The 23,563-nt window shown below is 38.4% G+C and overlaps 1 protein-coding gene across 1 annotated transcript; it reads right to left on the bottom strand.

Moving 5' to 3' along the window:
* Nucleotides 1–1,300: 1,300 nt before the first annotated feature.
* calml4a (calmodulin-like 4a) lies at nt 1,301–22,454 on the bottom strand. The gene is made up of 5 exons (XM_079554783.1): nt 22,429–22,454; nt 22,320–22,350; nt 8,812–8,952; nt 5,000–5,188; nt 1,301–1,409 (listed from the first exon to the last, which is right to left on the bottom strand). Exons 1-5 carry the CDS (start codon nt 22,429–22,431, stop codon nt 1,312–1,314), a joined length of 462 nt encoding a protein of 153 aa, XP_079410909.1. The 5' UTR covers nt 22,432–22,454; the 3' UTR covers nt 1,301–1,311.
* Between the last annotated feature and the right edge of the window lie 1,109 nt (nt 22,455–23,563).

Genomic DNA, 23,563 nt, shown 5'->3' with positions numbered 1-23,563 from the left:
CGCAGGGCACAACACACGGGTGTGGGGCCATGACAGCAGACGCACCATCCCTGCCCGGAGCTTCTGGAGCCACATCGTGGAACCGTCACCGCGCGGAGCTGGACCACAAAGCCTCCACTCAGGGCCAGTAAGTACTTACATTAAACTCTACCTGTCCGAGCGAGGAACGCACCGACACCGGCGGGACCAGGAAGTGAGTGACGTCACAGAACGGAGTGAGTGCATTGCACTTATATACCCGCGGCGCCACCAGCTGGCGGGAGGAGGTGCAACAGGCGCCATGCCACACTGGCAATAACATGACAGCGTTCACAGGAGAAGGTGGAATAAGTGAGTACACCTCCTGGCTAAGGAGCCTCCAAGAGCTAATTAGACTCATTTATGCAGACATTCAGAGTCCGGGGTGGCTTAAAGCTGCCACTGAAAAACACACACTAGTCTAGAATTGTCCTCAGCTTCCAGGATCTGACGAGATCGGGCAGAGCAAAGGTAGTGTGGCCATAAGGATGATTCAAAGTAAAAAGACAATGTTGCGTTCAAAATAAACCTAAAATTCTCCTAAAACTACACACTTTACTGTGAAATATAGCTTTCCTATTAAAATAATGTTCAGGTCCCTGTACCCTGCATGGTGGACATCGATGGGACTTCGTTGGGCAGCGATTGGGAGGTTCGGTCCCTGCACTTTGAACTTTTAAGGAAGAAAACCTGCCCAGCTTCTATTGACGGAAGTGAGCGGGGAAGTCTTTAGGAGTTACTGCGCGGACGTTGTGCTCCTGTATCATTACGCCTCACAATATAGTCCCCCTTTTTATCTGCTTATAAAATCCACATGTTACATTTCTGTGTAAATATACTTGGCATGAAAACACTTCACGTAACTTTATTTAAATAGGGAACACGTGGAAGAGCTTGGTAGCTTCTATCGTGAGCTTTTTTGGAGCTATGTGACATGTGGGAGAGGCTGCGTATGTGTGAGCGCACGGACAAAGACCAGACGGGGATATATTAACTCGGCTAAGGTTAGGTAAGAACATATCTCAGTATGTAAAAACGGTGGCCTATTCCTTTAACCATATGCTGTTATATTCAGAATAAGAAGCCATGTTGTAATGATTAGTTAATCTGTAACAAAAATGAATCATCTTTACTTTATAAACTTTTAACACTTGTTTATTGGTGCAGAGTGAGGGAAATCACTACATCAGAATCAGCATAACACACATAATCCAAACAAGTTTTCATATTTCCCGTATTTACATTGCTCTTCTATTGGGCCGTGTCTCCTCTCTGCGTCCTCCTGCAGTGCGGTCAGTAGTCCACAAGGGGCAGCGTGACCATCTGGGTGAACTGCACGTAGTTGATGGAGCCGTTGGGTTTGACTTTGGCCTCTTTGAACAGCTCGTCCACTGGACACACGAGAAAACAAGGAGTTAGAGCTTGTTCCTCACTTCATCCTAACATTTAAACATACTCTGTGTGTGCACTCAGAGGTTTATTCATCTCTGACCCCCCACCTTCACCCAGTTCTCCAGTTCAGCTTCACCCAAATCTAAACACTTACAGCCTATTTGAAAGCTAAGACCTACAAAACGGATCAAAATGGATCCTTTTCCTCGCGTTGTTGCCGTGTCGTCATCAGATTTTTGCCACTTTTTCATAGATTTTTTTGTTACTCTTTTATTACTTTTAAAAATTATATATATGTTGTGTTTTCGACCAATTTTTTTCCACTTTTTCATCTAATTATTTCCACTTTTCCACTTTTTTTGGTCAATTTTTTTGTTGAGTTTTTTGGGCTTTTTATTTCATTTGTGTCACTTTTTTGGGTCATTTTTTCAAATCTTTTCTCACATTTTTCGTTGTGTTTTTTAGCCTTTTGTGACTTTTTTATCAGATTTTTGCCACTTTTTTATAGATTATTTTGTTAATCTTTTATTACTTTTAAAAAATATATATATTGTGTTTTTTCGACCCATTTTTTCCACTTTTCCACTTCTTTTTGTCAATTTTTTTGTTGAGTTTTTTGGGCTTTTTATTTCATTTTTGTCACTTTTTTGGGTCATTTTTTATAATCTTTTCTCACATTTTTCGTTGTGTTTTTTTAGCCTTTTTCTGACTTTTTCATCAGATTTTTGCCACTTTTTCATTGATTTTTTGTTACTCTTTTATTACTTTTAAAAAATATATATGTTGTGTTTTTGACCCATTTTTTCATCTAATTATTTCCACTTTTCCACTTTTTTTGGTCAATTTTTTTGTTGAGTTTTTTGGGTCATTTTTTCAAACCTTTTGTCACATTTTTCGTTGTGTTTTTTTTAAGCCTTTTTGTGACTTTTTTATCAGATTTTTGCCACTTTTTCATAGATTTTTTTGTTACTCTTTTATTACTTTTAAAAAATATATATGTTGTGTTTTTGACCCATTTTTTCATCTAATTATTTCCACTTTTTCCACTTCTTTTTGTCATTTTTTTTGTTGAGTTTTTTGGGCTTTTTATTTCATTTTTGTCACTTTTTTGGGTCATTTTTTCAAATCTTTTGTCACATTTTTCGTTGTGTTTTTTTGTGACTTTTTTATCGCATTTTTGCCACTTTTTTGTTCCTTTTTCCTTTCGTTTTTGTTGCAACTTTGATGCTTTTTTCAAGAAGCGTTTAGATTTGGGCAGTGCCAGATTGGTTCAGGTGGGGGTTCAGAGGTTAAAGCTACTGTTTGTGTCACTGTTCTTTTCCCTCGGTGAGAGTTTTGACACGTTTAACTGAGTTTAAGTGCGGCTGCGTTAGTTCCTCTTTATTCCAGCAGAAACAGTAAGACGACAGACGCAGACTCTCCGCGGGGCTTCGTCTAAACTCCCGCCTCAGCTCGTCTTCCTCAGCTCGTCTTCCTCAGCTCGTCTTCCTCAGCTCGTCTTCCTCAGGGCGGCTCTGTCAGAGCTGACGACAGCATCCGCACTTCAGATTAAAATGACTTTGTGATGCTTGAATAATACAAGGAGCTCCTGTTTGTACTGGTTTCCTGCAGAGGAGTTTTATAAAAGCATCTCAGCGTTTCTCTCTCTGCGAACGAGAGGAGCTGCTTATGGGAGATCGGGAGAGCAGGGAGGGTCGGGTCGATTTTTGGGCTCTGATACTGAAATGAAGGGGGTTGGCCGATATTTTAAGTAATATGATGTAACTTTTTTTCAAATCTCTGAAACAGTCAATAGTTAACCCCTTAACTCCCACCTGAACCGAGCACATTTTCTCCAGCTTTACCCCAATCCAAAAGCTTCTGGGAAAAAGGTGTGAAAATAGCAACAAAACCGAGACGAAAACAATGATGAAAATGAGAAAAAAGTGACGAAAAAGTGACAAAAAAATGTCAGAATTTGACAAAAATTTTAGAAAAAAGTGACAAAAAAATTAAAAAAAAGACGAAAAATGAAGAAAAAATGGACGAAAAAATGGACAAAAAAATGACGAAAAATGGACGAAAAAGTGACAAAAAATGACCAAAAAAATCGAAAAAATTGATGAAAAAGCGACAAAAAAAGTCACGAAAATTTGCCAAAAATGAGACGACTGCCCAACAAAAAAACTGATGAAAAAAATGTGATGATGTGAGGAAAAAGATCCATTTAGTTTTGTAGGTCTGAGGCGTTACACTGGCCTACAGGATTTGGGTAAAGCTGAACTGGAGAAGATGCTCTCGGTTCAGGCGGGAGTTAAGAGGTTAAACATTTACTATTATAGTAAAGGTTTCGATCATAGATATATAATGATCATGTGACAGCGGCCCTTTATTGTTCCTATCCCGCTCACTGAAAGGCTGTATGAACTGTATGTGGGGGCTTCACTCAAGAAGATGTAAAGCCAAAAGAAGAAGGTTAAAGGTTAAAGGTTAAAGGTCCCACCAGCACTGGCTCTAACTGAAATAACCTGAAGATTAAGCTGTAACTAAAACATATAAACGGCTCTTTATCTGAGCTGTTTATTGCACTTTTGTGAGTGTGTTTTGTCCACTGTTGTTTGATTCAACAATCAGCAAATCTGAAGTGATTTTTTAAATATAATCCAGAGCAAATGCCTCTGTTGTGTTTATGTTCAGTCACTTGGAATAATTATTGCTTCATTTGCTGAAAATCCAATGTTAAAAGTATCAAATATCGTATCGAAAATCCACTGTATCGCTCGAATCGTATCGGTCCAAAAAAAAAGATATATCGTTTTATATCGAATCGTTTGGCCTCAAATCGTTGCGTATCATATCGGTCAAAAAAGGTATCGTTACACCTCTAATATAATCTAATCTCAGGCCGATCTGCACCTTGGATGTTTTTGTCTATAATCCTGTGTATGAAGCTTCTAAATGTGTCAGCTTTAAACTGTGACAGAAGGGGGCGCTGTGTGAGGAGCACAGGGCTGATCCACTCAGAACATTTATGTTAGGTACTTCAGAACGAGCTTGTTTGAAAGTCAGAAATCCGCAGATTCTAAAATGAAAAATGGTGAGTCTCAAAGTCTTATGGTTCTGAAATTACACGCCAAAGTCTGCAGCACAAAACACAGAAGAAGAAGAGACAAGGAGGGTTTATTTGGGCCACACAGAAGACACTGATGTTCATGCTTGGCCTCTGGTATACATGTTTTGGTAAAGAAGTGATTGAAGAAGTGGTGGATCATCAAACCCAGACGTTTAATCTAGAGAGCTTTCTTTGTGAAGGACCTGTTTCATGCTTCAATGTTCTAACCTCATCCTGTGATAGTTAGATGTTAGCGTGTACCCTTCAGAACAGTGACCCAACGCTCCCCTGGAGTGAAGAACCTGCCGCCTCGTACCTTCTCGGTGTGAGAGCTTCAGCGTGGTGAGCGTGGCCTCGTACCTTCTCGGTGTGAGAGCTTCAGCGTGGTGAGCTTGGCCTCGTACCTTCTCGGTGTGAGAGCTTCTCCCCCAGCGTGGTGAGCTTGGCCTCGTACCTTCTCGGTGTGAGAGCTTCAGCGTGGTGAGTGTGGCCTCGTACCTTCTCGGTGTGAGAGCTTCTCCCCCAGCGTGGTGAGCTTGGCCCTCAGCTCAGACGCCGGGATGAAGCCCTTCTTCTGCTTGTCAGTCATCTTCAGGGCCTCCAGGATCTCCGCCTTCGGGTCCTCCTGCTGCATCTGCCGGTGCATCATGGTCAGGAAGGTGGAGAAGTCCACCGCTCCGGATCTTTCTACAGAGAGAAGGTGGAAAGGTTGTCACTTCCTGCAGTTTCTCCATAGACCTCCAGACGTCCCTCAGTCTGTAGATTAGGAGCAGCTGGAAGAGTTAACGTGTCGTACAGACATGTTTATGGATCCATGGCAGAGCAGCTGCATCTGAGCCGCACATCACCAGGAAATACAGCGCGCTGGAGGCAGTGGTGTAGAACATGCCACCACTGAAGCTCTTAGATGTTCTCAGCTCAGTCCACAAACACATGGATGAGAGAGTTTGGTCTGGATGAACTCGATCGTCCTGAACAGAGTCCTGACCTCAAGCCTTTACGACACCTTTGGGATGAACTGGAGACTGAGAGCCAGGCCTTCTCCAACATCAGTGTGTGACCTCACAAGAGCACTTCTGGAAGAATGGGCAACACTTCTACTGCTACATCTGGAGGACAGCCCACCCAGAAGAGGCAAAGGGTGAAGCTTTTAGTTTCGAAACGGGATGTCACTCAAGTGGTCAGGTCAGCCAATGTTTTTGTCAATCTACAGTGGGGCAAAAAAGTATTTAGTCAGTTTAGTTAAGTTCTCCCACTTAAATAATGACAGAGGTCTGTAATGTTCATCATAGGTTCACTTCAACTGTGAGACAGAATGTGAAAAAACAATCCAGGGATTCACATTGTAGGATTTTTAAAGAATTTATTTGTAAATGATGGTGGAAAATAAGTATTTGGTCACTTCTCTGGCTCTCACAGACCTGTAAGTTCTTCTTTAAGAAGCTCTTCTGTCCTCCACTCGTCACCTGTTTTAATGGCACCTGTTTGAACTGGTTACCAAAGAGCTGTGGAAGGACACCAGGAAAAGAACTGTAGACCTGCACCAGACTGGGAAGAGTCAATCTACAAGAGGCAGCAGCTCGGTGTGAAAAAATCAACTGTGGGAGCAATGATCAGAACATGGAAGACATTCAAGACCACTGATAATCTCCCTCCATCTGGGGCTCCAGGCAAGATCTCATCCCGTGGGGTCACAATGATCATGAGAACGGTGAGCAACAATCCCAGAACCACAGGGGGGACCTGGTGAATGACCTGGTGAATGACCTGGTGAATGACCTGGTGAAGGACCTGGTGAATGACCTGCAGAGAGCTGGGACCATTCTTTACAAATCCTACAATGTGAATTCCTGGATTGTTTTTTCACATTCTGTCTCTCACAGTTGAACCTATGATGAACATTACAGACCTCTGTCATTATTTAAGTGGGAGAACTTAACTAAACTGACTACATACTTTTTTGCCCCACTGTAGTGAACCCTTAGCTGAAAATGACCATGTTCGTTTTCCGCTTGGTCTCCGGGTGGTCTCTGGGTGGTCTCCGTATGTTCTCCGAGAGGTCCACACGGTCTGAAGCATTTGTGTCGCCAACACTATTTGTTTCCCTGTGAGACATTTCTGTGACGTCCCTGCAATGTCTCCGAGACCTGTCAGAGACCAAGGAGATCTGAAAGAGACATATGCAGTCTCTTTCAGATCTCCTTGGTCTCCATCAGGTCTCGCATTGACCTCTCGGAGACCATGCGGAGACTCCACTGAAGCCTGTTTCACTGAGACTACCTGAAGACTGGCCAGGGGACGTCTCAGAGACATCTCCGTGACCAGCGGCAACTCGAGTCTCTTTGGTTTGTCTTTAAGTCTTTTGCTAATGCTGTTGTTATTGTTTTAAATGAATGAATGTTATTGTTGTCTATGCTGGATGTTTTAAAGCACAGGTGCCCAAAGTGGGGCCCGCGGGCCAAATTTGGCCCGACGACACAATTATGTTGTCCCGCCAGAGAGTGACCTGCTTTTGCGCTGCGTGTGGTTAATACTAACTCTTCCATTCACTCTCAATGGTTAATATGGATGCAGTACACTTTCTGACCACCATCGTCAAATTGGGGGCGCTGTTTCACTCCTTTTGTAAACACTGTTCTGGTGTCTTGGTGTTTATTACGGAAACTCATTGCTGCCAGTGTGACTGAAACATTTTTGACTGCGCTTTCTCGTTCGAACGTAATACCATCTCGTTTTAACAAGTTGCCAAAGTCGTGTGAACGACTTTTTAAGCCCAACGCAGACGCTTGACGGTGCGGCAGAAGAGCCGCCTCCTGTGATCCAGACGTGGTGCCGCGGGGGGGGGGGTTTCTGACCTGCTGCAGAGGCACAGACGGGTCTCGGCTGTGACAAACAGGGAGACCGCCGTACACTTTGTTTAAGGGGATGATAGAAGCAGCGGAGACAGAACCATCATCAGGGCTCAGGTGGAGCATGTTAAACTCGCCAGCCCCCAATTGACCTGCAAAAGAGAGCCACGTTTTCTCTCTCTCTCTCTCTCTCTCTCTCTCTCTCTCTCTCTCTCTCTCTCTCTCTCTCGCAACACGGACATTCGTGTCTTATTTTATTAATGATAAATGTATAAATCACGCGTTTAAAGCACCACATGGTTTGAGGAATAGCCTCTGAACTGAAGTGCCCTGACGCGCCGCCTGTGCCGAAATGGACGCGCGTCAGATGATGTGCCGCTGCGCTCTGGTGTGCGTTGGGCTTTTGGCAACTCGTTAAAACGAGAAAGCGCAGTCAAAAATGTTTCACTCACACTGGCAGCAATGAGTTTCCGTAATTTATCAAATACAGAGATTTGTAGCATCAACTTTCACAGTTTTCCAACTTTCATTACAAAGGTTGTTACGTCAACAACAGTATATGTTAAAAAATGACTTATAAAAGAATTGATGCTGAACTGACACTTTCAAAATAATCTAATGAGGCATTTTCTTTGAGTGAACGAGTGAGGTAAAGTTACTGTAGGAGCTGTAGATACAGGTGTGTTTTTTTATCTGCACTAAATTGCTACAATTGTTTTTGTTTTACTAGAACTAGGCTTTTGCCAGTTAACATGTGTTTTAATATAACATGTTATTTGCAGAGATAGAAACAAATGCAAATGTGGGCCATCGAAAAAATAAAAAGTAAATAAAGTAACTTTATAATTTGCAATTATACGTGTTTTTCGTGCTTGACGTCGCCGTGTTTGACCCGAGACTCACAGGCACTTTTTCATTTTGGCATCGGAGACGAAAACTTTGGGCCCCCCTGTTTTAAAGGGTTTGAAAGTTGTTTAAACAGGTCTTTCTGCAAAAGAGACACTGAGTCTCAGGAGACGACCTCTATAAAAACATGGGGGAGGAGCTTAGAATCCTTCTTGCCTCGGCCTGGTCCTTCGGAGTTTTCATTACTATGTAATGATGTGATTTTGTAAATTGCTCAAATAAAAGAAAAAATACAGGTGATTTTTCGCTGCTGTCGACAGAACACGAGACAAACAGTGTTTTCCACATTCTAACTTCTAAAGCCCGGAGACGTCAGTGCATCAACGGGTGACAGATGCAGCTGCAGGAGCTTCAAAGATCATCATCAGTGGCCACAGAGTACGAGGACTGTGACATTTTAAACAAACATAAAGTTTGAAAGAGTGACCACACTGAGACTGGTCACAGTCAGGTTCACTCTCCTGACGTGTCTGTGGGTTATAGTGATTAAAACCGCTGTTGTCCCAGTGGCTCCTCCTTCATGAAGGTCCACATTCCCCACTAAAGAGTCTTTACCGATCTTGTGGACCTGCAGGTGGCGCTCTATCTCCCCGTGGGTGGGGCTGGTTCCCAGACAGCGCATCACCGTGATCAGATCCTTCACGTCGATCTTCCCCTTCAGCTTCTGATCGTACAGAGAGAAGCACTCTTTGAACTCTGAAACACAGGACGAGAACAGACTCTGAAACACAGGACGAGAACAGACTCTGAAACACAGGACGAGAACAGACTCTGAAACACAGGACGAGAACAGACTCTGAAACACAGGACGAGAACAGACTCTGAAACACAGGACGAGAACAGACTCTGAAACACAGGACGAGAACAGACTCTGAAACACAGGACGAGAACGAACTGAAACACAGGACGAGAACAGACTCTGAAACACAGGACGAGAACAGACTCTGAAACACAGGACGAGAACGAACTCTGAAACACAGGACGAGAACAGACTCTGAAACACAGGACGAGAACGAACTGAAACACAGGACGAGAACAGACTCTGAAACACAGGACGAGAACAGACTCTGAAACACAGGACGAGAACGAACTCTGAAACACAGGACGAGAACAGACTCTGAAACACAGGACGAGAACAGACTCTGAAACACAGGACGAGAACAGACTCTGAAACACAGGACGAGAACAGACTCTGAAACACAGGACGAGAACAGACTCTGAAACACAGGACGAGAACAGACTCTGAAACACAGGACGAGAACAGACTCTGAAACACAGGACGAGAACAGACTCTGTAACACAGGACGAGAACAGACTCTGAAACACAGGACGAGAACAGACTCTGAAACACAGGACGAGAACAGACTCTGAAACACAGGACGAGAACAGACTCTGAAACACAGGACGAGAACAGACTCTGAAACACAGGACGAGAACAGACTCTGAAACACAGGACGAGAACAGACTCTGAAACACAGGACGAGAACAGACTCTGAAACACAGGACGAGAACAGACTCTGAAACACAGGACGAGAACAGACTCTGTAACACAGGACGAGAACAGACTCTGAAACACAGGACGAGAACAGACTCTGAAACACAGGACGAGAACAGACTCTGAAACACAGGACGAGAACAGACTCTGAAACACAGGACGAGAACAGACTCTGAAACACAGGACAAGAACAGACTCTGAAACACAGGACGAGAACAGACTCTGAAACACAGGACGAGAACAGACTCTGAAACACAGGACGAGAACAGACTCTGAAACACAGGACGAGAACAGACTCTGAAACACAGGACGAGAACAGACTCTGAAACACAGGACGAGAACAGACTCTGAAACACAGGACGAGAACAGACTCTGAAACACAGGACGAGAACAGACTCTAAAACACAGGACGAGATTTTTTTGTCAAAAATTGAAAAAAAATTGACAAAAAATTGACAAAAATGACGAAAAATGACGAAAAATGACGAAAAATGTGATAAAAAATTGACAAAACAATGATAAAAAATTTGACAAAAAAATGACAAAAAATGTGATAAAAATTTGATAAAAATTTGACAAAAAATTGATAAAAATTTGATAAAAATTTGACAAAAAAATGATAAAAAATTTGACAAAAAAATGACAAAAAATGTGATAAAAAATTGACAAAAAATTGACAAAAAAATGACAAAAAATGACGAAAATTTGACGAAAAATTGACAAAAAAATGACACAAATTTGAAAAAAAAATGACAAAAAATGACGAAAAATGACGAAAAATGTGATAAAAATTTGATAAAAATTTGACAAAAAATTGACAAAAATGTGATAAAAACTCTGAAACACAGGACGAGAACGAAGTCTGAAACACAGGACGAGAACAGACTCTGAAACACAGGACGAGAACAGACTCTGAAACACAGGACGAGAACAGACTCTGAAACACAGGACGAGAACAGACTCTGAAACACAGGACGAGAACAGACTCTGAAACACAGGACGAGAACAGACTCTGTAACACAGGACGAGAACAGACTCTGAAACACAGGACGAGAACAGACTCTGAAACACAGGACGAGAACAGACTCTGAAACACAGGACGAGAACAGACTCTGAAACACAGGACGAGAACAGACTCTGAAACACAGGACGAGAACAGACTCTGAAACACAGGACGAGAACAGACTCTGAAACACAGGACGAGAACAGACTCTGTAACACAGGACGAGAACAGACTCTGAAACACAGGACGAGAACAGACTCTGAAACACAGGACGAGAACGGACTCTGAAACACAGGACGAGAACAGACTCTGAAACACAGGACGAGAACAGACTCTGAAACACAGGACGAGAACAGACTCTGAAACACAGGACGAGAACAGACTCTGTAACACAGGACGAGAACAGACTCTGAAACACAGGACGAGAACAGACTCTGAAACACAGGACGAGAACAGACTCTGAAACACAGGACGAGAACAGACTCTGAAACACAGGACGAGAACAGACTCTGAAACACAGGACGAGAACAGACTCTGAAACACAGGACGAGAACAGACTCTGAAACACAGGACGAGATTTTTTTGTCAAAAAATGATAAAAATTTGACAAAAAAATGACAAAAATATTACGAAAAATGTGACAAAAATTTGATAAAAATGTGACAAAAAATGGACAAAAAAATGACAAAAAATTGACAAAAAAAATGACGAAAAATGAAAAAAAAATTGACTAAAATTTGACAAAAATTTGACAAAAATTTGACAAAAATATGACAAAAAATGAAAAAAAAATTTGACAAAAATTTGACAAAAAATGAAAAAACAAATTGATAAAAATTGACAAAAAATTGACAAAAAAATGACAAAAAAATGAAAAAAATATGACAAAAAATTGACAAAAATTTGACAAAAAATGAAAAAAATATGACAAAAAATTGACAAAAATTTGACAAAAAATGAAAAAAAAAATGATAAAAAATTGACAAAAAATTGGCAAAAAATTGACAAAAAAATGACAAAAAATGACAAAAAATTTGATAAAAATTTGATAAAAATTTGATAAAAATTTGATAAAAATTTGACAAAAAAAGTGACAAAAATATGACAAAAAATATGACAAAAAATTGACAAAAATGTGATAAAAAATTGACAAAAAATTGACAAAAATGTGATAAAAATTTGACAAAAAATTGACAAAAAAATGACAAAAAATGGACAAAAAATTGACAAAAAATGACAAAAAAATGACAAAAAAATGACAAAAAAATTGACAAAAAATTGACAAAAAAAGACGAAAAATGTGATAAAAATTTGACGAAAAATTAACAAAAAATTGACAAAAATATGACAAAAAATTTGATAAAAAATTGATGAAAAATTGACGAAAAATTTACAAAAATGTGATAAAAACTCTGAAACACAGGACGAGAACAGACTCTGAAACACAGGACGAGAACAGACTCTGAAACACAGGACGAGAACAGACTCTGTAACACAGGACGAGATTTTTTTGTCAAAAATTGACAAAAATGTGACAAAAATTTGACAAAAATGTGACAAAAATGTGACAAAAAATTGACAAAAAATGACGAAAAATGTGATAAAAATTTGATAAAATTTGACAAAAAATGACAAAAATGTGACAAAAATGTGACAAAAATGTGATAAAAACTCTGAAACACAGGACGAGAACAGACTCTGAAACACAGGACGAGAACAGACTCTGTAACACAGGACGAGAACAGACTCTGAAACACAGGACGAGAACAGACTCTGAAACACAGGACGAGAACAGACTCTGAAACACAGGACGAGAACAGACTCTGAAACACAGGACGAGAACAGACTCTGTAACACAGGACGAGAACAGACTCTGAAACACAGGACGAGAACAGACTCTGAAACACAGGACGAGAACAGACTCTGAAACACAGGACGAGAACGAACTCTGAAACACAGGACGAGAACAGACTCTGAAACACAGGACGAGAACAGACTCTGAAACACAGGACGAGAACAGACTCTGAAACACAGGACGAGAACAGACTCTGAAACACAGGACGAGAACAGACTCTGAAACACAGGACGAGAACAGACTCTGAAACACAGGACGAGAACAGACTCTGAAACACAGGACGAGATTTTTTTGTCAAAAATTGACAAAAAAATGACAAAAATGTGACAAAAATTTGACAAAAATGTGATAAAAATTTGACAAAAAATTGACAAAAATATGACGAAAAATTGATAAAAAATTGACAAAAAATTGAGAAAAAATGTGATAAAAATATTACAAAAAATTGATAAAAAATTGACAAAAAATTGAGAAAAAATTGAGAAAAATTTGACAAAAATTTGACAAAAATGTGATAAAAATTTGACAAAAAATTGACAAAAATATGACGAAAATATGACGAAAAATGACAAAAAATGACAAAAAATGTGATAAAAATATTACAAAAAATTGATAAAAAATTGACAAAAAATATGACGAAAATATGACGAAAAATGACAAAAAATGACAAAAAATGACAAAAATTGACAAAAAATTGATAAAAAATTGACAAAAAATTGACAAAAATATGACAAAAAATGACAAAAAATGTGATAAAAATTTGACAAAAAATTGACAAAAAATTGATAAAAATGTGACAAAAAATGACAAAAAATTGATAAAAAATTGACAAAAATTTGACAAAAATATGACAAAAAATATGACAAAAAATATGACAAAATTTGACAAAAATATGACAAAAATTTGAGAAAAAATTGACAAAAATATGACGAAAAATGACAAAAAATGTGACAAAAATGTGATAAAAACTCTGAAACACAGGACGAGAACAGACTCTGAAACACAGGACGAGAACAGACTCTGAAACACAGGACGAGAACAGACTCTGAAACACAGGACGAGAACAGACTCTGAAACACAGGACGAGAACAGACTCTGAAACACAGGACGAGAACGAACTCTGAAACACAGGACGAGAACAGACTCTGAAACACAGGACGAGAACAGACTCTGAAACACAGGACGAGAACGAACTCTGAAACACAGGACGAGAACAGACTCTGAAACACAGGACGAGAACGAACTCTGAAACACAGGACGAGAACAGACTCTGAAACACAGGACGAGAACAGACTCTGAAACACAGGACGAGAACGAACTCTGAAACACAGGACGAGAACAGACTCTGAAACACAGGACGAGAACAGACTCTGAAACACAGGACGAGAACAGACTCTGAAACACAGGACGAGAACAGACTCTGAAACACAGGACGAGAACAGACTCTGAAACACAGGACGAGAACAGACTCTGAAACACAGGACGAGAACAGACTCTGAAACACAGGACGAGAACAGACTCTGAAACACAGGACGAGAACAGACTCTGAAACACAGGACGAGAACAGACTCTGAAACACAGGACGAGAACAGACTCTGAAACACAGGACGAGAACAGACTCTGAAACACAGGACGAGAACGAACTCTGAAACACAGGACGAGAACAGACTCTGAAACACAGGACAAGAACAGACTCTGAAACACAGGACGAGAACAGACTCTGAAACACAGGACGAGAACAGACTCTGAAACACAGGACGAGAACAGACTCTGAAACACAGGACGAGAACGAACTCTGAAACACAGGACGAGAACAGACTCTGTAACACAGGACGAGAACAGACTCTAAAACACAGGACAAGAACAGACTCTGAAACACAGGACGAGAACAGACTCTGAAACACAGGACGAGAACAGACTCTGAAACACAGGACGAGAACAGACTCTAAAACACAGGACGAGATTTTTTTGTCAAAAATTGAAAAAAAATTGACAAAAAATTGACAAAAATGACGAAAAATGACGAAAAATGACGAAAAATGTGATAAAAAATTGACAAAACAATGATAAAAAATTTGACAAAAAAATGACAAAAAATGTGATAAAAATTTGATAAAAATTTGACAAAAAATTGATAAAAATTTGATAAAAATTTGACAAAAAAATGATAAAAAATTTGACAAAAAAATGACAAAAAATGTGATAAAAATTTGACAAAAAATTGACAAAAAAATGACAAAAAATGACGAAAATTTGACGAAAAATTGACAAAAAAATGACACAAATTTGAAAAAAAAATGACAAAAAATGACGAAAAATGACGAAAAATGTGATAAAAATTTGATAAAAATTTGACAAAAAATTGACAAAAATGTGATAAAAACTCTGAAACACAGGACGAGAACGAAGTCTGAAACACAGGACGAGAACAGACTCTGAAACACAGGACGAGAACAGACTCTGAAACACAGGACGAGAACAGACTCTGAAACACAGGACGAGAACAGACTCTGAAACACAGGACGAGAACGGACTCTGAAACACAGGACGAGAACAGACTCTGAAACACAGGACGAGAACAGACTCTGAAACACAGGACGAGAACAGACTCTGAAACACAGGACGAGAACAGACTCTGAAACACAGGACGAGAACAGACTCTGAAACACAGGACGAGAACAGACTCTGAAACACAGGACGAGAACAGACTCTGAAACACAGGACGAGAACAGACTCTGAAACACAGGACGAGATTTTTTTGTCAAAAAATGATAAAAATTTGACAAAAAAATGACAAAAATATTACGAAAAATGTGACAAAAATTTGATAAAAATGTGACAAAAAATGGACAAAAAAATGACAAAAAATTGACAAAAAAAATGACGAAAAATGAAAAAAAAATTGACTAAAATTTGACAAAAATTTGACAAAAATATGACAAAAAATGAAAAAAAAATTGACTAAAATTTGACAAAAATTTGACAAAAATATGACAAAAAATGAAAAAAAAATTTGACAAAAATTTGACAAAAAATGAAAAAACAAATTGATAAAAAATTGACAAAAAATTGACAAAAAAATGAAAAAAATATGACAAAAAATTGACAAAAATTTGACAAAAAATGAAAAAAATATGACAAAAAATTGACAAAAATTTGACAAAAAATGAAAAAAAAAATGATAAAAAATTGACAAAAAATTGGCAAAAAATTGACAAAAAAATGACAAAAAATGACAAAAAATTTGATAAAAATTTGATAAAAATTTGATAAAAATTTGATAAAAATTTGACAAAAAAAGTGACAAAAATATGACAAAAAATATGACAAAAAATTGACAAAAATGTGATAAAAAATTGACAAAAAATTGACAAAAATGTGATAAAAATTTGACAAAAAATTGACAAAAAAATGACAAAAAATGGACAAAAAATTGACAAAAAATGACAAAAAAATGACAAAAAAATGACAAAAAAATTGACAAAAAATTGACAAAAAATTGACAAAAAAAGACGAAAAATGTGATAAAAATTTGACGAAAAATTAACAAAAAATTGACAAAAATATGACAAAAAATTTGATAAAAAATTGATGAAAAATTGACGAAAAATTTACAAAAATGTGATAAAAACTCTGAAACACAGGACGAGAACAGACTCTGAAACACAGGACGAGAACAGACTCTGAAACACAGGACGAGAACAGACTCTGTAACACAGGACGAGATTTTTTTGTCAAAAATTGACAAAAATGTGACAAAAATTTGACAAAAATGTGACAAAAATGTGACAAAAAATTGACAAAAAATGACGAAAAATGTGATAAAAATTTGATAAAATTTGACAAAAAATGACAAAAATGTGACAAAAATGTGACAAAAATGTGATAAAAACTCTGAAACACAGGACGAGAACAGACTCTGAAACACAGGACGAGAACAGACTCTGTAACACAGGACGAGAACAGACTCTGAAACACAGGACGAGAACAGACTCTGAAACACAGGACGAGAACAGACTCTGAAACACAGGACGAGAACAGACTCTGAAACACAGGACGAGAACAGACTCTGTAACACAGGACGAGAACAGACTCTGAAACACAGGACGAGAACGAACTGAAACACAGGACGAGAACAGACTCTGAAACACAGGACGAGAACAGACTCTGAAACACAGGACGAGAACAGACTCTGAAACACAGGACGAGAACAGACTCTGAAACACAGGACGAGAACGAACTCTGAAACACAGGACGAGAACAGACTCTGAAACACAGGACGAGAACAGACTCTGAAACACAGGACGAGAACAGACTCTGAAACACAGGACGAGAACAGACTCTGAAACACAGGACGAGAACAGACTCTGAAACACAGGACGAGATTTTTTTGTCAAAAATTGACAAAAAAATGACAAAAATGTGACAAAAATTTGACAAAAATGTGATAAAAATTTGACAAAAAATTGACAAAAATATGACGAAAAATTGATAAAAAATTGACAAAAAATTGAGAAAAAATGTGATAAAAATATTACAAAAAATTGATAAAAAATTGACAAAAAATTGAGAAAAAATTGAGAAAAATTTGACAAAAATTTGACAAAAATGTGATAAAAATTTGACAAAAAATTGACAAAAATATGACGAAAATATGACGAAAAATGACAAAAAATGACAAAAAATGTGATAAAAATATTACAAAAAATTGATAAAAAATTGACAAAAAATATGACGAAAATATGACGAAAAATGACAAAAAATGACAAAAAATGACAAAAATTGACAAAAAATTGATAAAAAATTGACAAAAAATTGACAAAAATATGACAAAAAATGACAAAAAATGTGATAAAAATTTGACAAAAATTTGACAAAAAATTGATAAAAATGTGACAAAAAATGACAAAAAATTGATAAAAAATTGACAAAAATTTGACAAAAATATGACAAAAAATATGACAAAAAATATGACAAAATTTGACAAAAATATGACAAAAATTTGATAAAAAATTGACAAAAATATGACGAAAAATGACAAAAAATGTGACAAAAATGTGATAAAAACTCTGAAACACAGGACGAGAACAGACTCTGAAACACAGGACGAGAACAGACTCTGAAACACAGGACGAGAACAGACTCTGAAACACAGGACGAGAACAGACTCTGAAACACAGGACGAGAACAGACTCTGAAACACAGGACGAGAACAGACTCTGAAACACAGGACGAGAACAGACTCTGAAACACAGGACGAGAACAGACTCTGAAACACAGGACGAGAACAGACTCTGAAACACAGGACGAGAACAGACTCTGAAACACAGGACGAGAACAGACTCTGAAACACAGGACGAGAACAGACTCTGAAACACAGGACGAGAACAGACTCTGAAACACAGGACGAGAACAGAGTCTGAAACACAGGACGAGAACAGACTCTGAAACACAGGACGAGAACGAACTCTGAAACACAAGACGAGAACAGACTCTGAAACACAGGACGAGAACAGACTCTGAAACACAGGACGAGAACGAACTCTGAAACACAGGACGAGAACAGACTCTGAAACACAGGAGAATCATCTGTTCTTCAGGTGAAAGAGTCAGACACCAGAGCGAGAGCTGGAGCCCCCCCAGTGACACGTTAGATAAGTTACCTTTAAGTGCAGCCAATCACTTTTATTGCATATTCAATAGTAGCAGTAGCAGTAGCAGTAGCAGCAGTAGCAGTAGTTTATTCGGTCACTTCATTCCTTTAAACGTAAAAACATTTCCAATTCTTCATGTACAACGTGACCGAAAGGTTTTAGGCTGAAGTGAAAACTTATTAACCTAACCCAGTTTACAGACTTCACCAGAGAAAAACACAAAACATTAATAATGAACAATATCAAGAGTCAAACAGAAGAGAAATAATCCTGTATCTGAAGTTAGTCACAAACATTTCAATATTCCAACAAATATGTTACACACATTTGTTTTATGTTCATTTAGTTGAAACTAAATCATGTCATTATTATTTTTTATTTATTGTTTTCTTACTTTATTCATCCTAAGCTTATATATTCCTGAATTTTAGCAGCTTTAAACAACTTTCTGAAGCTTTGACTGTGGGACAGTTTTAACTGATCTTCCACAGATTAACACCTCTCACAGAAATACAACGACTCTTTTTATTCTTTTTAGCTTTTGCTTTTTTGAAAACATCAGTTCCTCTGAGGTTTTACTGACTTTTCCTGTGTTCAAAAAGCTCCTGGAGGAGGGAGGAGATCATTATGTGCTTTGTGCACTATTACTAATGTGTTTAGATCAACAAGATCATGGGTTTTCAGTCGGCTCAGCTCTACAAAGACAGAAATCTGCTTTAGTGATAATTCTTATTGTCTGGAGTAGGAAAATAGGACGAGTATTGGATTTATAATTGTTTCCACATATTTCCAGGCCATACTTTAGGTGAGGAAGTGTGAGGGAGTTATAGAGTAATAGAAGAGATTTTTATCCAGTACAGTTTTCAATTTGCCAATTACAGCAATGGTTTTTGCTCATTTTGTTTTTAATTTACTTATATGTGATTTCCATTCAAGTTTACCATTAATGGAAACTCCTACAAATGTATTTACATGAACTCGTTCAATTTCTGTATCATTTATTTTTAGAGTTGTATGATCACTCATTTTTCTACTCCCAAAGATAATAGCAGCTAAGCCTGATGGAATATTAGGGCCAGAACATGTGTCTTTCATAGGAGATGTTTATTATTGCCTTTATTGGGAACAGGAAGTGACAGAAATAAAGGTAGAATTTATGCAACTGTTGCCGAGCAACAAATGAGTCAGAGCTCCATAATCTGTGTCACTAATGGGATTAATATGATGTGATGATGTCATCGCTCCACCTCAGGTCCAATGGAACGTTTGTCCTGTTCTCTATGATGGGATGTAGCTCATATACATGTATATGATCTTAAGGTCGGGCGTTAGAATCCGGGCTACTGAAGATGCATCTGTCACTGTGCCCTTGGGCAGAACACTTCCCCCTCCAGTGTCTGCGTGCACTGGTGAATGAATGAGAGTGAATGTGTGACGGGTTCTTATACAAGTGCTATACACGTTTAGACCAGGTGTGGGCAAACGTTTTGATGCAGATTCTACATTTGCCGAGCGGCCGGAGCAGCAAGAGTTTCAAACAAGTACAAATCTCAAATAAACACATTTTAAAAAGCAACAAAGTTATGTCGTTATATTCCATGGTCTCGCTCCGTTAGATCTGACTGAGTTGTGACCGTCCATCGCCCCAGCAGAGTCTCCGGTCTCTGAGCAGATGGTTCTGGACGAGCCCAGGTCCCGGGACACACAGGGGGCGATGGTTCCTTTGTGGAACACCTGCCCCTCAGTCTGATGTTCTCACAGACCTGTCCCTTTAAAAATCCACATCACAGACTCATCTCTTCAAACCTGCCTTTCATACTTAGAGCTCTGAACACTGTCGAGGTGGTAAACATTTGGTGTTTTTAAAATGTGTTCTCCTCCTGTAAAGTGCTGTATAAAGAAACTTTGATTGATTGATTGATAGATAGATAAAGATCACACATGTGTCTCTTTCCCCTGTTTTAGGTCATGCATATTGTGCTTTATCGTTGCTTATGGGCCAGATTTTGCCCCCGTTTGCCCGGTTTAGGCCGTTTGCCATATTGTGGACACACCACACTGGACAGCCTTATGAAGAAATAATTACATCATAGTTCTGAACTGGAAGAGATGACTTTGAACTTTGTGACAGTTTTTATTTCATGTGAATTGGCCCTGAAATGACTTAATGACCAAATGTAGAGATCAGGATTTGTGCCACAGTTTCCACATGGAACTTCCAGCCGCCCTTTATCCCAGTTTCTTTTAAATGTTGTGATGTCACTAGAGCGTAGCCAATCGTATTGCTAAGTGATGACGTCATCGCGACACTTCCAGATCCGATGGAACATTTCCTCGATAATGGGATTAAGCTGATTGTACCTGTTTTAAATATTACAAACCTTCATTTCGCCTGGAGAAATGCTGAGCTTTATTCTTCTAACTCAGGGTGAAACAGTTTTTGTCCTTTTATCTGTTTGTCGATGTAACTCAGCAGTTTGGACCCAGAAGTATCTTATTATTGTGAGTGACGTCACACTTACACTAACAATGAAGCAGCAACTGTTTTATTACCAAAGGAAATCTAGACAAAGAGCCGTGTAGTCGTCTCTACAGCAGGTTCAATCAGCTGCATCCCATTAGAGAGAAAAGGATCAAAGATACAGACGGCGACTCGTCACAGAAGGGGGCGTGGCCTCACCGAGCGGGAAACTGGAAGCTTTTACGAAACACAAAGTTTAAGTTTTTCTCCAAATTGTTTTTCCCCCTTAGCTGTTTTCAAACACGACCATATATGGGCGACTCCAGAGACGCGTCAGTATAGATACAGACGCATCTCGTCATAGAAGGGGGCGTGGCTTCGCCGAGGGGGAAAATAGAATCTTTAGAGAAGCACAATTTTTCCCTCGTTTTAGTCATTTTCTGGTGGAATATGAACTTATTTATCACATAAATAAAGTGTAAATCAGGCCCATATGGATATTTTCTCACAGCAGATTGTTCAGTAGAAGTGAAAAAACGGCAGTTGTAGCAAGCGCTAGCTAACCGTTAGCATTAGCCCGATGCTAACATGTAGCATCAAGTAGCATTCTCTGTTATTCATGTATTTATGGGCTGTTGAGCCACTTTGCTCCTCCCCATGTCTTTGTATCTTTATTTAGTAGAAACTATGTTTATATTTCAGCGTTTGTTAAAGTAGTTTTTGAAAAATTAGAGAAAATATAATATATTTACCATTTACCAGAAAATATACATTTTTTCAAAATTGTTTTCCCCCTTAACTGTTTTCAAAAATGACCATATATGGGCGACTCCAGTATCTGTCCCTCAGTGACAGGAGGAGACACTATGGAGCTCTGACTCATTCGTTGCTCGGCAACAGTTGCATAAATTCTATTTCTGTCACTTCCTTTGCCCAAATAAAGAAAATCAAGAAATAAAGGCAAAAATAAACATCTCAAACAACAAACCAGGATTAAGTTTTTAACAAAGTCCTTCATTAACTTCTTAACCACCCCCCTAACCTCTTAACTCCCACCTGAACAGAGCACATTTTCTCCAGTTTGACTTTACCCAAATCTAAAAGCTTCTTGACTATAATAGGCCAGTGTAATGCCTCATTTGAAAGCTAAGACCTACAAAACTGATCTAACTCTGTTGTCATGCCGCGTTTTCGTCAAATTTCTGAAGCGTTTTTGTCGTGTTTTCGTCTCTTTTTTGTCATGTTTTTGTTGTTTTTTCATTGGGGTTGTTGCTTTTTTTTTTTTAAAGCTTTTAGATTTGCGTACAGCCAAACTGGAGAAAATGTGCTTGGTTCAGGCGGGGGTTAAGAGGTTAATGGATTGATGAAAACGGTTTCTGATCCAATCACTGACCGAGAATAACATTCAACAATGGTTTGGATATTTATTTCTTTTATAAACAGTAAACTGCCTCAGCCCTTCACCTCAAACATATCAAAATCCTGACAATGATTTTGGCTCTTTGAACCTGACAAATGTAGTTTATAACGAGTCTCGTAATTAGGTTTGATGTGAATGTGTTTCTTACCTGGTTAAGAGTAAATAATAAACATACCATTGATTTGAGCTGGAGTGAAGAACTTGGCCTGTGAAGTAACAGAGACACATATGTTTAAACTGTATAAAAGAGAGACTTGAAGGTAATGCCAGGATGAGCCTCTCACCATGGCTTCAGCGTCCTCGTCCTGGTCGTCGTGGTCGTCCTGGTGGTTGTTCCCGGAAGAGTGCGAGCGTTACCTGCCCGTCCAAAGTCCGGCTCAGAAAGTCGGGCTGTAATTTAATACTCGTCGCCGTGGAAACGCTGATACCAGAGCGCCGAGGCTGGACGAGCGATTAACCCTGAACACGGCTTTCACTGGAGGCGGAAACTGAACACCTGAGCACGAGCTGGAAGGAGGAACCCACGGGGAACGCTCTCAGGTAACAGGGTCTGAATAACCCCTGTTACCCACGGGGAACGCTCTCAGGTAACAGGGTCTGAATAATCCTATACAACAGATGAACCCAGCAGTTTCTCCAGCTTTACCCCAATCCAAAAGCTTCTGGGAAAAAGGTGAGAAAAAAGCAACAAAACTGAGACGGAAACAATGATGGAAACGTGACAAAAAAGTGAGAAAACATTGACAAAAAAGTGACGGAAAATTGATGAAAAAGTGACAAAAATGTGACCAAAAAAACACAAAAAATGTGACAAAAAAATGACAAAAATGTGACAAAAAAAGTGACAAAAAATGACAAAAATGTGACAAAAATGTGACAAAAATGTGACAAAAATGTGACAAAAAATGTGACAAAAAATGACAAAAATTTGACAAGAAAATGACAAAAAAAGTGACAAAAAAAGGACAAAAAAATGACAAAAAAATGAGAAAAAAAGTGACAAAAAAAGGACAAAAACATGACAAAAACGACAAAAAAACGACAAAAAAGTGACAAGAAAATGACAAAAAAGTGACAAAAAAAAGGACAAAAACATGACAAAAATTTGACAAAAAAACGACAAAAAAGTGACAAGAAAATGACAAAAAAAGTGACAAAAAAAGGACAAAAATGACAAAAAAAGGACAAAAAAATGACAAAAAATGACAAAAAAATGAGAAAAAAAGTGACAAAAAACGACAAAAAAGTGACAAAAATGTGACAAAAAATGTGACAAAAAATGACAAAAATTTGACAAAAAAACGACAAAAAAGTGACAAGAAAATGACAAAAAAAGTGACAAAAAAAGGACAAAAAAATTACAAAAAATGACAAAAAAATGAGAAAAAAAGTGACAAAAAAAGGACAAAAACATGACAA

The sequence above is a fragment of the Gobius niger genome (assembly GCF_951799975.1).
Source record: "Gobius niger genome assembly, chromosome: 4".
NCBI classification, from domain to species: domain Eukaryota; kingdom Metazoa; phylum Chordata; class Actinopteri; order Gobiiformes; family Gobiidae; genus Gobius; species Gobius niger.
This window is presented reverse-complemented; position numbering and strand designations above follow the sequence as displayed.

Bases quoted from the DNA above. Each gene is read 5' to 3' on its own strand.
- calml4a (XM_079554783.1), bottom strand. The intron at 8,953-22,319 runs GTATGTTTATTA...CCTGTGTTTCAG, and splicing joins CACTCCAGCTCAAATCAATG to AGTTCAAAGAGTGCTTCTCT. The intron at 5,189-8,811 runs GTAAAGACTCTT...TTCTCTCTGTAG, and splicing joins CCTGCAGGTCCACAAGATCG to AAAGATCCGGAGCGGTGGAC.